General features: G+C 37.9%; 1 protein-coding gene across 5 annotated transcripts in view; it reads left to right on the forward strand.

The window, feature by feature from the left end:
* FOXJ3 (forkhead box J3) overlaps positions 1-15,606 on the forward strand; it is a 145,364-nt gene that overhangs the window by 11,201 nt on the left and 118,557 nt on the right. For all 5 annotated transcript variants that reach the window (XM_078073293.1, XM_078073295.1, XM_078073292.1 and 2 more), the window contains exon 2: positions 11,438-11,498. In XM_078073293.1, coding sequence (XP_077929419.1) covers positions 11,455-11,498 — 44 coding nt within the window. In that variant the 5' untranslated portion in view covers positions 11,438-11,454. The remainder of the gene's footprint in view (positions 1-11,437; positions 11,499-15,606) is intronic.

Consider the following 15,606-nt stretch of genomic DNA (forward strand, 5'->3'; position numbering starts at 1 on the left):
TGTTCACAAAGAACTGATACAGAGAAGGAGCCACCAGCTTGTTGAAAAGCAAGTTTTTGCTTGTGATCAGAAAAGCTTTGTGGAGGAGATAATGTTTGAATTAAGATTAGTGATGGACCCTCTAGGCTGACAGCATAATAAAAAACCTAGAGATAGGGGAGCACAGTGCAAGTTAGAGGAGTAGCAAGAGGTTCAGATTGTCTGTTTCACAAAGTATCCTCCAGAATATTAAAAATGTTCATTGTATCCCCAGCACTTGGAATGTTCGGCAGATAATTGGGGCTTGGTGAATTTTTGTTGAATGAATGAATAAAGGGTTCCTTTTGGGAAATACTGAACATCCTTCCTGAGGAATCATAAAGCACTTGAGGATATTGAACATTTTGATAAGTCTGTTAGAGAAAAAAATGTTTGTCTCAAACTTATCTGACAATGGAATGCCTATTAATACTCTTGAAATCCTCTGGAAAATATTACACTGGGGGTCTCTGTCGTTGAGGTGACAAGGAAGGCTGGGAAGTGTTTTCTTCTCCACACTAAACACACCCACTTTTTTCAGACATTCTGCACTTGACATTTGGCTTCTAAACTCCTCACTAGTCTGATATCTCTCCCTGCAAGCATTCTAGCTTGTAAGTGTTTTTTAAAATGTGATGCTCAAAACAGAGCACAATACTCCATTTGTGAACTAGTAAAGAGTGCATGGGACTGCTACCCTCCTTGATCTGGATACTATTCTTTTAATGAAGTTTAAGATTGTATTTTGTTTCCTTTTAGCAGCTGAGTCACTCTCTTGGCTCATGTTCAGTTCTCATATTAATTTACAAGAAGTTCTTTGAGTAGATTCAGAAAGATTTCCTATTAGTAGAGCTAACAAATGAATGCCGGTTTTCTTCTGATTGAGTCTAGGCTGTTTTCTTCAGAAGTACTAGTCATTCTTAAGCTTCCTGAAATCTGAGAAAGAAAAGAAAAAGAATTAATTGTACAGTGCTGGACTTGACCAAGTAACAGGAAAGTCCATAAGTGCATTGCTGAGCATTTGCAAAAGTAGATAAAATATAATGAATCCCCATACATCACAGATTTGACCATCATTAAGCTATTTGCCACATATTCCTCAACTGTCTTTTTTTTTTGCTTAAGTATTTAATTTTTTTAAGTTTTTTAATTTGAGAGAGAGAGAATGAGCCAGAGGGAGAGGGACAAGCAGACTCCATGCTGAGCAGGGAGCCCGATGCAGGGCTTGATCCCAGGACCCTGGGATTATGACCTGAGCTGAAGGCAGATGCTTAACCTACTGAGCCATCCAGGCCCCCCCCCCAAAGGTTAGTTTGACATGTACCTGGCCCACTAAGAGCCAGTAATCCAATGTTAGAGACAGATGCATATAAAACAATACAAAGCAGATTATTTGCCTTCCAGTGTCATGCCTTGATTGTATAGCCTCCCCCTGTCCCCCCCCCCCCCCCGCCCCGGAAAATGCTACCAGGGGAGTCTTAACCCATTACTTTAGTCATGTATTGATGAGACACCCCCCCCCCCAGTTGATTTCCTCTTGAATCAACCTAAATTATACTGTTTTTGCTTGGTACTCAGTCTTCCCACTAGCTCCCACCTTTACCTAACATGGAACTCAAAGCACAACCTTTTTTTTTTTAAACTAAATTTATATATAATTATGCAGAATTTTCATTTTTCAAACAAGATTATTGGCATTTTGAGAGCAGAAGCCTTGTCTTTTTTTCTCTCTGTAATACTGGGAAGCGGTTTTTTTTTTTTTTTTTTTTTTTAAGATTTTTTTATCTATCAGTGAGAGAATGAGGGAGGGAGGGAGAGAGAACGGGAGCACGAGCAGGGGGGGAAGAGGGAGAGGGAGAAGCAGACTCCCTGCTGAGAACCCTGGGATTATGACCTTTGCTGAAGGTAGACGCCTAACCAACTGAGCCACGCAGGTGCTCTTTTTTTTTTCTTTTTAGATTTTATCTATTTATTTGAGAGAGAGAGGTGCTCTTTTTTTTTTTCTTTTTAGATTTTATCTATTTATTTGAGAGAGAAAAGCTTAGTAAGTACTTATGGAGAGTATTGGTACATATGCCAGTGGGCCTATTCTTGCTGCCTCCTACCCTCCCAGAGTCAGCTAAAGCTTTTGCCAGTTAAAAGTAAATAATCCAGATCTAAGTCTCTTTTTCTCTTACCCCAGAAGCCGCCTTAACCTTTCAGTGGTCTGAATCACAGATAGATAATGTGGTTTGCATGTGGCCACTTCCCCATCACTTTGTCCATGGCAAACTACTATAATTACTGGTTGTTTTTAGACATGACCTCCTCAGTGTAGCACTTGAGGTAGCTATTATCTATTGAGCATAATTGGTAAATGATATGAAACCTTTCTGCTATCCTTGTCCTAAACCAATAGTTCCTGAATTAAGCTGTGTATCAGAATCACCTGAGATACTTTTATTTAACAGATTCCCTAGGTTTCACCCTAGACTCTTGAGTCAAGGTTTTCAGGAATGGGTTATTAGAATTGGTTTTTATAAAGTTGGCAGTGGTTTGTAGACTGGATTTGGGGACCAGACAGGTAATTTTTTATTTTGTTGAACAGCTCTAGCAGTGGGAGACTGTAGCTTCCCATCTTTTCAGTTGCAATACAGCGTGACATTCCTCTGGTAATCAGTACATTCTGATATGTTCAGTTTACTTTTCAGGGATATGGTAGGATCTCTTGCTTTGAATTACACCAGGCAAAGCACATGAATCAAATGCCCAAGATAAAGATACAGGATCCAGAGAGGTGGCATCTTGGCTTTCTAAATATAACTCAGTTTAAATTTAAAGCCTCAAAACCCTCCAGCCCTCTGAAAGCTTATTCTCTCTGTTTAGTGAATACCTTTAAAAGTTTAAAATAGAAGAGTTCAACATTTTTGGAGTGAACAGTCTTTTGAATTTTTCGTATTTCATGTACATTCAATAGAAGTGACTTAAACATATAATATGATTTAATTTAATATGTTTTTGTCAGATTTTCCATAAAAACAAATCTATAAATTGGGAAAAAGTTCTTTATTAGACCACATAATATGATCTTGGGACCGGAAATTGTGGTTAAGTTATTGAGCAAAGTAGAGAGACTGAAGCTTCAGGATTATCCGTGGGTTAATGACAGACCCAGAAATAGAATCCTGTGTTATTTGCTTGGGTTATGATTTGGTTTGAAGAGGGTGGCCTGTGATCTGTTTACATAAATTGCAGGAAGTAAGGTTTGGGGTTTGGGAGAAGCTATAGCTCTGTGATGTTTGGCCAAGAAGCTCCACTCCCCCCACATTTACCACCTGTTTGATTGACACCAGACCTAAACTATGGAGGGGAAAGAGGCAGTTAGTTCAGACTCTTTAGTCTTAAAACAGTCTTAAAAAGCTAAAGCCGATTGTTGCTTGGCAGGCATTTTTCATATTCTGTTTTAGAGAATAACAAGACCTGGTCTTGGTTTTGTTTTAGGAGGAGAGAGGTATAACCTAAATAGTTGATTTGTAGATACTAGTAGAATGTTTTTCTGTAGAATTTTGTATAAATTCTTTTTTTTATGAACCATAAGTGTATCTTCATTAAACATGTTTAATTAATAGATGGTATGGTTTGGAAATAGTGGAACTCACCAGCAAACTTTCCTGAACCACTTCAGGGGTTCAGGGGGTTATAGATTTGAGAATACTGCTCTAGTAGCGTTGCTTTCTGGTGAAGTCATTACTTTTACTCTCCCTTTCCTGTTCCAGTTTGGGGGTTGGGGGTGGCTCCTGTGGCACTAGTGAGGGAAGAAGCAGGAACTTAACAAGAACATTTGTGTGATGGAGTTCTAAACTTGCTCTTTTTTTAAAAGCTTTATTGAGATAGAATTCATATACTGTACAGTTCACCTATTTAAAGGGTGAAATTCAATGTTTTTTAATGTATTCACAGGGTTGTGTAACCATCACTGCAGTCTAATTTTAGAACATTTTCCTCTCTGAAAGAAATCCCATACCCAGTCAGTCCCCTTTACTCCCCCACTCTTCAGACCCTAAGAAACTAATCTAATTTAATGTAACTGTTGATCCACAGTGTAACTACTAATAGAAATTTGCCTGTTTTGGACATTTGATGTAAATGGAATCATGTAGTCTTGTGACTGGCTTCTTTCACTTAGCATGTTTTCAAGGATCATGTTGTAGCATGTTATCATTCCTTTTTTATTGCCAACTACTATTCCACTGTATGGATATAGCACATCTTATTTATCCATTCATCAGCTAGTGGGCATTTGGATTGTTTTCACTTTTTTGCTGTTATGATTTAATGCTGCTGTGAACATTTGTGTATAGATTATTCTGTGAATGAATGTTTTCATTTCTTTGGTATATACCCTAGGAGTGGAATGGCTGTGTCATATGGTAACTCTCTCTTTAACTTTTTAGTAAACTGCTCAACTGTTTTCTGAAGTGGCTGCACTGGTATCTCATTGTGGTTTTGATTTGCATTTCCCTGATGACTAATCTTTTCATGTGCTTATTGGACATTTGTAGATCTTAGTAACTTTTATCTTTGCCCATTTTTTTGCAGTCAAATGCTCTACCTATGAGCTGTATCCCCAAATCTTTTTTTTTTTAAGATTTTGTTTATTTATTTGACAGCGAGAGACACAGTGAGAGAGGGAACACAAGCAAGGGGAGTGGGAGAGGGAGAAGCAGGCTTCCCGCGGAGCAGGGAGCCTGATGCGGGGCTCCATCCTGAGCTGAAGGCAGACGCTTAACGACTGAGCCACCCAGGCGCCCTTAAATTGGGTTATCTTTTTATTATTGAGTTTTAAGAGTTCTTCATATATTCTGGACACTTAACTTGCTCTTCTAACTACGGATTGGTTCTAAATTATTTGCCTTGAGGTAGGGAGAAGTATTTGATGGAAGACTTTATTTAAAAGGTCTGGTGAGTTTTCAGTCAGATCTTGTTCTTATTTGAAGTGTACTCTCTTTTTCCAGCTCTTGAGGAACCTGGTTTATTCATATATTGAACAAACGTGACAGCTAACTGTAAATACCAGGTTTTGGAGATGTAACAGAATGAAACAAACTTTTATGTGCATTCCAGTGGGGAAGAAACAGTAAAACAGAAGTCGTTATCAGTTGGTGGCAAGATCTGTGAAGAAGAAAACAGGGTAATGGGGGATACAGTGTGATGAACGTTCTAACATATTCTTCACCTTCTGTGATTTCTTAATCTATTCCTCTCTGCTTGACCTTATTGCACTTCACATTTATCTTCATTTTATATAATTTGTAGCTAAACCTCTGTTTCCCCTCCCCTAATTCTTAACCTTTTGCAGTCTGTTTTTGCTTTCACTAGGACACAAAACCCACCCTTTATACTATTAATGATCTTCTAATGAAAGCCAATATTCTTTTCAGTGTGTGTCCATCTTAATCGACATGTTGCCTTTCTGTGCATTAAATCACTTGCAGCCATCTCCAGTACAATTTTCTCAAGTTATTTTTATTTTAAACTAGTTCCTCTTCTTTTAATTATCTATTAGTTCTCCAGAGTTAAGTTTGGCCTCTCGTCTTCCTTTAATTCTCCCGCGGTGAATTGATCATTCTGACATGATTTTAATTGCTTTCTGAGAGCATAGGACTCTGAGATCTCACTTTCTAGCTCAAGCTGTGCCACTGCCTTTAGGTGTAGCTGGTGGAGGTGAGATGAGCAGCTGATTGCTACTCACTCAGCAGGATTCTTTTCCCCTTACTCCTTCCTCTGGCAGATTTCTTCTGTTCAAGCTGATTAAGACAGGTTATTTCTTTGACTGCTTTAATAATTACCTGTGACTAATGGTATAACAAGTCACAATGCTCAGTTAAGTAACATGAGTCAAAGGGGTTGTTTCTTCATGGATGCTAGTGAATTTTATACTTTCAAGTCTTTTGAAAGACAGGTCTAAGTTCAGAAGTTAAAACAAAAAAAAGAAGGAATAGTTTCTTACCTCTAGTGCTGTAGCATTTATTTTCAACAAACTTGTAGTTCTTTTTTCTGATATTATGCTGATGCTTTCATTCAGGCTATGGTCACTGTAACTGAGGCATGGATCTTCTCTTTTGTGGAGAGGAGGAAATTAAGCCTTAGAGAAGTTAACAGTATACCTAAGGTCATAATTGGGATTCCAGTCTAGGTCTTGACTCAAGGTCATGAATGTTGTAAGTTCTTTGTAAACTATAAAGCATTATATTCCTGTGTCGGTGGGAGAGAGGAGAATAAGAATTAAGATAAGAATTTCTTGGGAGCGGGGCACCCGGGTGGCTCAGTTGGTTAAGCGACTGCCTTTGGCTCAGGTCATGATCCTGGAGTCCCGGGATCGAGTCCCCCATCGGGCTCCCTGCTCAGCAGGGAGTCTGCTTCTCCCTCTGACCCTCTTCCCTCTCATGCTCTCTATCTCTCATTCTCTCTCTCTCAATAAATAAAATCTTAAAAAAAAAAAAAAAAGAATTTCTTGGGAGCTTTTTCAAAATTCTTCATCACCTCCGGCTCCCAAATAATGCGTTATTATACTACTGTTTTGTTAAACATCTGCTTCCTAAATGGAAATAAGTTTATAATTAAGTTTATTTTATTTTATTAAAAATTTTTTAAGTCATCTCTGTGCCCACTGTGGGGCTCGAACTCACAACCCTGAGATCAAGAGTCGCATGCTCTACTGACTGAGCCAGCCAGGTACCCCTGTAACTCAATATAATATACACTTGAAGACTGCTTATATTATTAAAAGGAATTCCATACTCTTGTGTTGGTGATGGTATGTAGTACAGTTGCTTTTACTGGAGCATACTCATCAGTGAATGGCTGTTTTTTACTACCCATATTCTGGTTGTGCCATTTTACACAAACTTTCTTATATGTTGATTTTTTAAAGGATTTGGAGAAAATTCTACAAGGTGCTTTTGGCACCAACTCAAACTGTAAATTATGGATATAATTGAACGAGTTAATATAATTATTCAACTATAATTGGCTTCAGAAATGTGAGTTTGTAATTCAGAGGACACTGAGACTTTCCTGACTGAACTGTGAACTTTAGCTTTCTTTTGTGAGATTTCCACGTTGCTGGTCATTTGCTGGGTAGGGAGAAGATTGGCAGATGTTTGTTCTTTCAGTTAACCGGCCTGGGGTTCACCATTTAGGAGCAGTAATCTAGATTAAAAATGGAGAAAACTGAAACTAAGGCATTGAGGCTAAAGCAGATTAGAAAGATATCTGGGAGCTAGAGTTGGTAGTAAATGGTAACTAATTGGGGATCCTAAGGGTTTTGATGTTTTGGGGGACTCAGAATATAAGATCCTTTTCCCTTGCGTAAGTTCTGAACTGAGGAATTTAACAAGAAGCAACAGATGAAAAAATATTACTGCTTTTAAAATTAGTTGTTTTTTTTTTAAGATTTATTGATTTGACAGAAGAGAGACACAGCGAGAGAAGGAACACAAGCAGGGGGAGTGGGAGAGGGAGAAGCAGGCTTCCTGCTGAGCAGGGAGTCCTACATGGGGCTCGATCCCAGGACCCTGGGATCATGACCTGAGCCCAAGGCAGATGCTTAACGACTGAGCCACCCAGGCGCCCCTAAAATTAGTCTGAGATACAAATTCACATACTGTAAAGTTTACCATTTTAAGGCATAGAATTTGGTTTTATGCTGAAGGTTTTGTTTTTTTGTTTTTTAAGATTTTTATTAGGGACTTTTGGTCACTACTAATCTACTTTCCAAATATGTGGTCTTTTGTGTCTGACTTCTTTCACTTAGCATAAGGCTTTCAAGGTTCATCCATGTTGTAGCATGTAACAGGACTTCATTCCTTTTTACAGCTGAATAATAATATTGTATATTATGGATATTGTGTAGATATGCCACATTTTGTTTATCCATTCATAAGTTGAACATTTGGTTTATTTCCACTTTTTGGCCATTATAAATAATACTGCTGTATGAACATTTATGTGCAAGTTTTTATGAACATATGTTTTAAATTCTCTTGGGCATGCACACACATGTACCTGTGTATGTGTATCTGTCTATCCATCCCCAAGAGGATTTTATACACACAAACACACACACACACACACACACACACACACACACGTGTGTAGCATTGAGTTGCTGGGTCATATGGTAACTTTTGGAGGAGTTACCTTTGTTTTTGCTAAAACTGATATTGTAGAATATTATAGAATGTGATTTAGTTTTAAAAGTCAAATGGGCTAGCTCACTCTCCGCATTCTCTTATCCCCACCTATCCAATCTAGACCATGGGATGGCCCACCTGATATGTAGATTGTTATTGTCAACAGAGCAGGTGCATCCAGATCACTGCCTGTAGAGTCCTGATGTAGTCCTGAGTTAGCTCTACCCAGTAACCAAGTTATTTACCTTTTTGGTGAGGAGTGGCCTAAGAGCCTAGGAGTGTTTAGGGAAGTCATTCCTCATAGAAATCAAGAATTGGAAAGAAGTGTTCTGTTTTAACAAAGGCAAAGAAAGGAGTTAGGCTAGAAGGCCATTCTTAGATAAAAGGACCGTGTCATTTTATGATGGGAATATGTTAGAGATGATGAATTTTGTTTTGGAATGACAGATTTGGGTTTTCCAGGATGGAATGTTGTTAGATATTTATGGTTGTAGATTAGGAGATTGATCCCTGTTAGAGATACAGATATGAGATTCATACAGGTAATTGAAACAGGAGTAGTTAAATCATCCATAAAGTAAAACAGTAAAGTGTCTAGTAATTACCGTATCTGGAAATCTTGGAGGTTTTGATTCTGCAAACTGATGTTTCAGCTATATCTTTCTCTGAGTGGCTTGTTTCCTTCCGGGTTTTGTGATCTCCCCCCCTTCTGGGTTTTGTGATTTTTTTTTTTTTAATTGTGAATTAATTAGTTAATTTTTAAAAGATTTTATTTGAGAGAGAGTGCTCTTGAGAGAGCACAAGCAGGGAGCCCATTGTGGGGCTCAATCCCAGGACCCAGGGATCTTGACCTGAGCTGAAGGCAGACGATTAACTGACTGAGCCACCCAGGCGCCCCATGAATTTATTTATTTTGGTACCTTATCTGTGAGAGTTCTAGGCCTAGATCAAAGGCAGATTCCCCTGGAAGAGGAGGGTTTATATTTGCTTTTCTCAAGGATGGGTGGGGAATATTACCATTCTAGGACTACCCTAAACAAAATTCTAAGTATGAAGCTTTTTATTTTTTTTATTTTCATTTTTATTTTTTTTAAGATTTTATTTATTTATTTGACAGAGAGAGACACAGTGAGAGAGGAAACATAAGCAGGGAGAGTGGGAGAGGGAGAAGCAGGCTTCCCGCGGAGCAGGGAGCCCGATGTGGGGCTCGATCCCAGGACCCTGGGATCATGACCTGAGCCAAAGGCAGACGCTTAACGACTGAGCCACCCAGGCACCCCTGAAGCTATTTAAACTATAATCTAGGTGAGAGTCAGCTTATGGTTATAAATATCAGGGGAGATACCGTTTTACTGCAATCATAGTCCCCCATCCCCTCGTTGGCATTCAGTGCCAAGGTTAAGAAACAGTTTTCCTTGCTATCTCTTGGGTAACACCTGGACTTTGCTTCTTGAACCTTGGGCCCCATTTGCCTTCTGAGTGCAAGCTGAAATTCATAGGGTTTGGCAAAATGCCTTGAAGGTGAATGAAAGCTTTTTTCAGTACCCTGCATACTTTAGTTTCTCTATTTAGTTTTTGGCCTTGATCGGATGTTATTTTCCTTCAGGATTATTGATTAATGTATAAAGATTTTAAAAGGTTTTATCCAATGTTTGTAATTTTCAGTGACATGTTGATTAAGCTATCTATTCTGTCATTCTAGCAGAAATAGAAGTGCCTTGTCTCGGGGTGCCCGGGTAGCTCAGTCAGTTAAGCGTCTGCCCTCGGCTCAGGTCATGATCCCAGGGGTCCGCTTGCTTCTTCCTCTCCCTCTGCCGCTCCCCCTGCCTGTGCTGTCCTCTTTGTCAAATAAATAAATAAAATTAAAAAAAAAAACAAAACGGAATAAGTGCCTTGTCTCTCTCCAGTGCATGCAGGAACAATTAGATGTTGGGAATTTGTTCAGCCTCTAGATTTTTTTTTTAAATCTTTTTTTTTTTTTAGATTTTATTTTTATTTTTCGGTAGAGAGAACGCAAGCAGGGGGAGTGGGAGAAGCAGGCTTCCCGCCGAGCAGGGAGCCCGATGTGGGACTCGATCCCAGGACGCTGGGGTCATGCATGACCTGAGCCGAAGGCAGACACTTAACGACTGAGCCACCCAATTCAGCCTCTAGATTAAAGGTTATAGACAGAACCTAATGTTTTGTTTGGTCCACATAGTATTTAGAAAAGAAAAATCAGGAGATTCCAAATAAAATTTTGGATATCTTGCTTCTCTTGAAAAATCAGTTCTTAGAATATTGGGCTTGCAATCCTGCTTAGCAGCAGTTGGCTGGAACTGGGACTAGCAGCCGATCCATCCCCTTCATTGTGAACATGTTTTCTTTAGTTGCACATAATCTTCACCATTTGTGCAGTGTATGCATACATATATGCTTATGCTGTTCCAACTTCTCTCATTCATGTTACCTGTAGACATTGTTACCTAAATGCTACTTGTAGAGTACTACCTTGTGCCAGGTAGTAGCGCTAATAGACCATTTTGCATTTGTTCATTGAGTTATTTAATTCTAATAACAAACCTGCAATTTGTCCCTGATGAGTGAATAAAATTATATAGGCAGTATTTATCCCTAAGTTACAGATGAAGAATTTGAGGTTCAGTGAGGTTATATAAATTCTTCAAGGTCTCATAGTGTCATAGTTGAACTTGAACCTAGAGCTTCTTATTCAAAACTCCTTCCATTTGAATGCTATTTTTAACTTTCTTTCTTTAAAGCAATGAACTGTTCTTCACATGAAGTCTTAGTGAATTTTGGTATATAAAACCAATAAAGATAACACTGCTTTGATTGAAGAGTAGATGGGATGGGGGACAATTATGTGGGGATGGGAACCTGCATACTCAGCTCTTCGGTTTCCTTTAGGCACTTCTCTGGAATCAGTAGGATTCCACTAAATAGCTCGGATACACTCTCTGTATAACAGGCATAACAATTTGTTAAATTTTATGAGTTTTCACCTCCTTTGGATATTACAGTTATAGTGTGTCTATTTCTTTTATGCTTCCTGGTATGTCTGTCTTCTTCAGTATAATTCCTCTTATTGTTTAATAGTATTTTTGATTCCTACAGGTATTTGTTCAGATAGTGGTGAATCTTTTAGCCTTCTATTTGTTTTCAGATTGTTTTAATTAGAAATGAATCTTATTTATAGTTTAATTTACTTTGGAGCTTCTGCTAACTAACTCTTTTTTACTTTTCAGATTCTCTTTGTGGCCAGATGGGTTTGTATGGACAGGCTTGTCCATCTGTAACTTCATTAAGGTGAGTGCTCTTTTTTTCCTTATTGAACATGTAATGTTTTAAAAGTTACGCCACGAATTTCAAGGTGAGTTTCATAATAAAATATTGTTTGTTTTGTCAGACAGTGCTGTTTGATGGGTTGGGAGATACTTTTGTCTACAGAGATATTTGTGGTAATGGGATTTGGATTTTAATTTTCACTTAGTGAATTTACATATGTTCTTGTATATGGAATAACCAAAATTTTTATACTTCATGTCTTTTTAAAAATATTCTGCTTTCTACATGTTTTAATTAGAAAATACACAGTAAATTTGATTGCTTTTGTAGCAGGTTAAATAAGACTCGGTGCTAGTTTTTATCTCTTTCTAAATGATATAAACATGATACCTAGATTATCCTCATTTATAGTAAAGTTTAAAAAGTAGGAACTAAATTGTATACAACCCAGTAGTCTTAGATTTTTTTGAAGTTGCTAAATCTTTTCTGCAAATTAAATCTTACGTGAAATCCTGTGAATAAAACAGATACACACAAGACTTTTCTGCTTGCTTATTAGGCTTTAATATTCTACCCTCACAATTGCCCCTGAGGGATTGTTGCAGTTCCCAGAGCACAGTTTGAAAAAATAACCTAAATCTAATCTGTTAATTGAAATCTTTCAGATTAGAACGTGAAGCGTTGATGGCAGTGTCTACTGGTCACATGTAACTGCTGCAGCTAGGTGTTTTATTTATTCATTCAGCATATTGAGCATCTAATATGTTGTCAGGCACTATTCTAAATGCTAGGACGATAGCAGTGAACATAACAGATAAAAATCCTATAATCATGGAGCTACATTCTGGTGAAGGGACAGTTAATAAACAAGAAATATCTGTTAGTATATATGGTGCTAAAGCGAGCACAAGAAGTATGTTAGTGACAGTGATGAGGGCTAAGGTGAAAAATAAAATAGAGAAGGGGAATGGGAAATATAGGGGTGTGTGTTATTTTAGCCAAGGAAAGCTTTACTGACATGGTGACATTTGAAAATCAGAGAGTGATGGACTTTTCGATTTTGGGTATGTGGAGTATGAACATTCCTGGCAGAGGGAATCCAGGAACTGATAAGGCAGGAGACTTGCCTTATGTGTTAGAGGAACAATATTCTGAACCAAATTTTTTGTGCCTGTAGCTATACATTTAGTATTTAATTAGTATTCTGGTGTCTGAGTTGGGTTATTTAGTATCCTTATATACATCTTTCATTTCTGTAATATTCTGTATGGTCCATCTATAAAGCAGAAAGTTGCTATTCTTAAATGTGTGGATAGAAAACCATTGTTTGTCATTGATTTTTTTTTTTTTTTTTTTTAAGATTCTACCTATTTGACAGAGAGAGAGAGTACAAGCGGGGGGAGCAACAGGCAGAGGGAGAGGGAGAAGCAGGCTCTCCGCTGAGCAGGGAGCCCGATGCGGTACTCGATCCCAAGACCCTGGGATCATGACCTGAGCAAAAGGCAAATGCTTAACCAACTGAGCCACCCAGGCGCCCCTGATTTTTTTTTTTCTTTTGTAACTGGAAGCAAGCATTGAATTTGATATAAGGAAGAGGAGAAAAGATTGACTATTTTTTGATGGTGGTGATGGGGGAGAATCCTGGATTACTTAAAACCACAATAAATTTTAGTCTACTTTTCTGTAGTCTTCCCCAAACCAGAAATGGCCTCCCCAACAACACTGTCCAAATAGGAATAGAGCTGGAACTCTTAACTCAAACCCACTGATGAATGCTTGTTTGCCATGCCTCTCTTGTATGTACTGCCTTTATATCTTGTGTTATAATATCTGTATATCTAGAAAATGGCTAGATTGAAAATAGGAAGTATATGTGTTGGTGGAGAGGAACTGGATATGTGGCTGGGAATGAGGAAATGGGTAGTCAGGTAGGGATTTGTAGGCATAGGTAAGAGTGGGAGTGAACATTTTATGTGTAAATGAAGGTGGGGGTGAAATGGAAGTATGTGACATTTAAAAATTTGTTGGGTAGGAAAGAGTAGTTAGTAAATTGGATTAAATCCCCCTCCACCCTTAAATATTTAGGCTAATAAACAAGTATTGTTTTTTGTAGATGATACTGGATATTTAATCTGAATATGTTAGAATTATTTTTAAAATTTCACTTGCTGTATTTTATGTATTGAAAAGTAATACGTTTATTGTAGAAAATTTGGAAAGGTAGAGAGCCATTGTTAATGTCTTTATATTATGTAATTCTATACCAGTAGATACTATGTGTGAATTAGAAAAAGCACCCCATATTTTCTTTAAAAGAATGATTGCAAAAGATTTTGTAGTGATAGCAAGATATACTCTTTAATTTAAATAAGTTACTTTTAATTGACACTTTTTCTTTGCTTGTTAGTATAGGTAGCATTGAATTTTAGCAAAACTTACTGTAACAATATAATATTCCATATAATGAGACTTTTTTTTTTTTTAAGTCAGGATCATGTCAGGGGGCAGAAATCACACCACTTGTTTGAACAGAGAGATTTTAACAGAATCATTAACTATGTATAAAGTTGTTAGACTAAGTATCATGGAGAGAGACACTTTAAGAAGCATCTACCAACCCAAGGGCTTGGAGACCAAAGGGAAAACCTAGAGACTTAGGAGGAAGGGTTCTGTAGAACCAAAACTCAGACCTTTGAGGAGAAGGCACTACATGGCTGGTGCTGGTGTCTGAACTTAAAAGAGGGGTCCCATGGGTTTGAGACCCAGACCCCTGAGGAATGGGTATTGAGTGGTCTTTGTGTCTTTCACTGGGGTATGATGAAGATAGTTCCACAAGTCTTGGGAAAACCATAAACTGGATTCACTTACTACTATGGGGAGGATCTCCTGTTGTGGGGATGAAGAAATCTTTGCTGGGGTAATGCTCTTGTGAAGCCCAAAGAATAGACAGGAAGACACCAGTATCTTTTTCCATCTCCAGGGTTTCAGTCCATCTTTAAATGCTCCCTCTTGGCAGAGTCTTATAGGAAACCACCTGGCAAAGCACAAATATGGTTTGCAGAGTCCCAGTTTTCAGCATCATTAAGCAGATTGGGAAGTAGGGATGGAGGTTTGGAGCTGAGAGGCAATGACTTAATAACTTGTTCCAACAAACTACTAAGTAGGTATAAAAAGATGTTTTTTCAGATCTGTTTTGCATCCAGTGTTTATGTGATTTTAGTAAAATACTTATATGTTGCTAGAAGAAAAAACCTAATTTTGTAAATCATGTGAATTTATATATTAAAAATTGATGTAAGATTCATAGATATTCCTTGCAATCTGAATCTATTGCATTCATATCCTGAGTTTGGATAGTAAGAGTCTGGATAAGTGAATAGTGAGTCCTCTACATCTGTTCAGTTCCTCAGTTTTGGATAACAAGAGTGAGAATTCAGATGATGATTAATGCAGTTTCTATCAAACAATAGAATCTTAAAAATTTAGCCGAATTTGCTTGGTTCCTGAGTTTGTATAAGATGGATTTGAATCCTGAGATGCACCTGTATTTTATTTCCATGTACAGATTCAGTAAGAGCAAAAGCTTACCAAAAAAGTAGAAACTTCCTTGAACGTTTGCTTTATGTAGACAAGTAAACACACATGTGTATATAACCTACTTCTTTCACATGTTGTAGCAATAGACTGTTGTTATAATTTGGTTTGATTAAAGCAAAGTAAAATTTGATGTTTCTTTAGACTTGTTCAAACGAGGCCCTTTCTGCATTTCTGCATTGCCTGATATTTATTAGAGGATTGATTTTACAGTTCACGTTTATATAAATCCTGGGACACTGGGGGTTATCAGTAGCACTGTAAGTAGTTTCTGATGACACTACCTTCTACCTGAGATTTCTTCCTATTGTTTTTTTTTTTTCTATTTTTACCCGTTTTTGCACTTGCTTTTTCCTTTTTGTTATGCTTCTCCCTTTAAAAAGAGATTTATTTATTTATTTTAGAGAGAGAGTGTGCGTGCACCCTCCTTCCCTCTCCCCCCACCCTGCCGTGTCCTGGGGGAGGGCAGAGGGAGAGGGCATCCTCAAGCAGATTACCTGCTGAGCACAGAGCCCAACATGGGGCTCTATCCCAC

The sequence above is a fragment of the Halichoerus grypus genome, chromosome 5 (assembly GCF_964656455.1).
Source record: "Halichoerus grypus chromosome 5, mHalGry1.hap1.1, whole genome shotgun sequence".
NCBI classification, from domain to species: Eukaryota; Metazoa; Chordata; class Mammalia; order Carnivora; family Phocidae; genus Halichoerus; species Halichoerus grypus.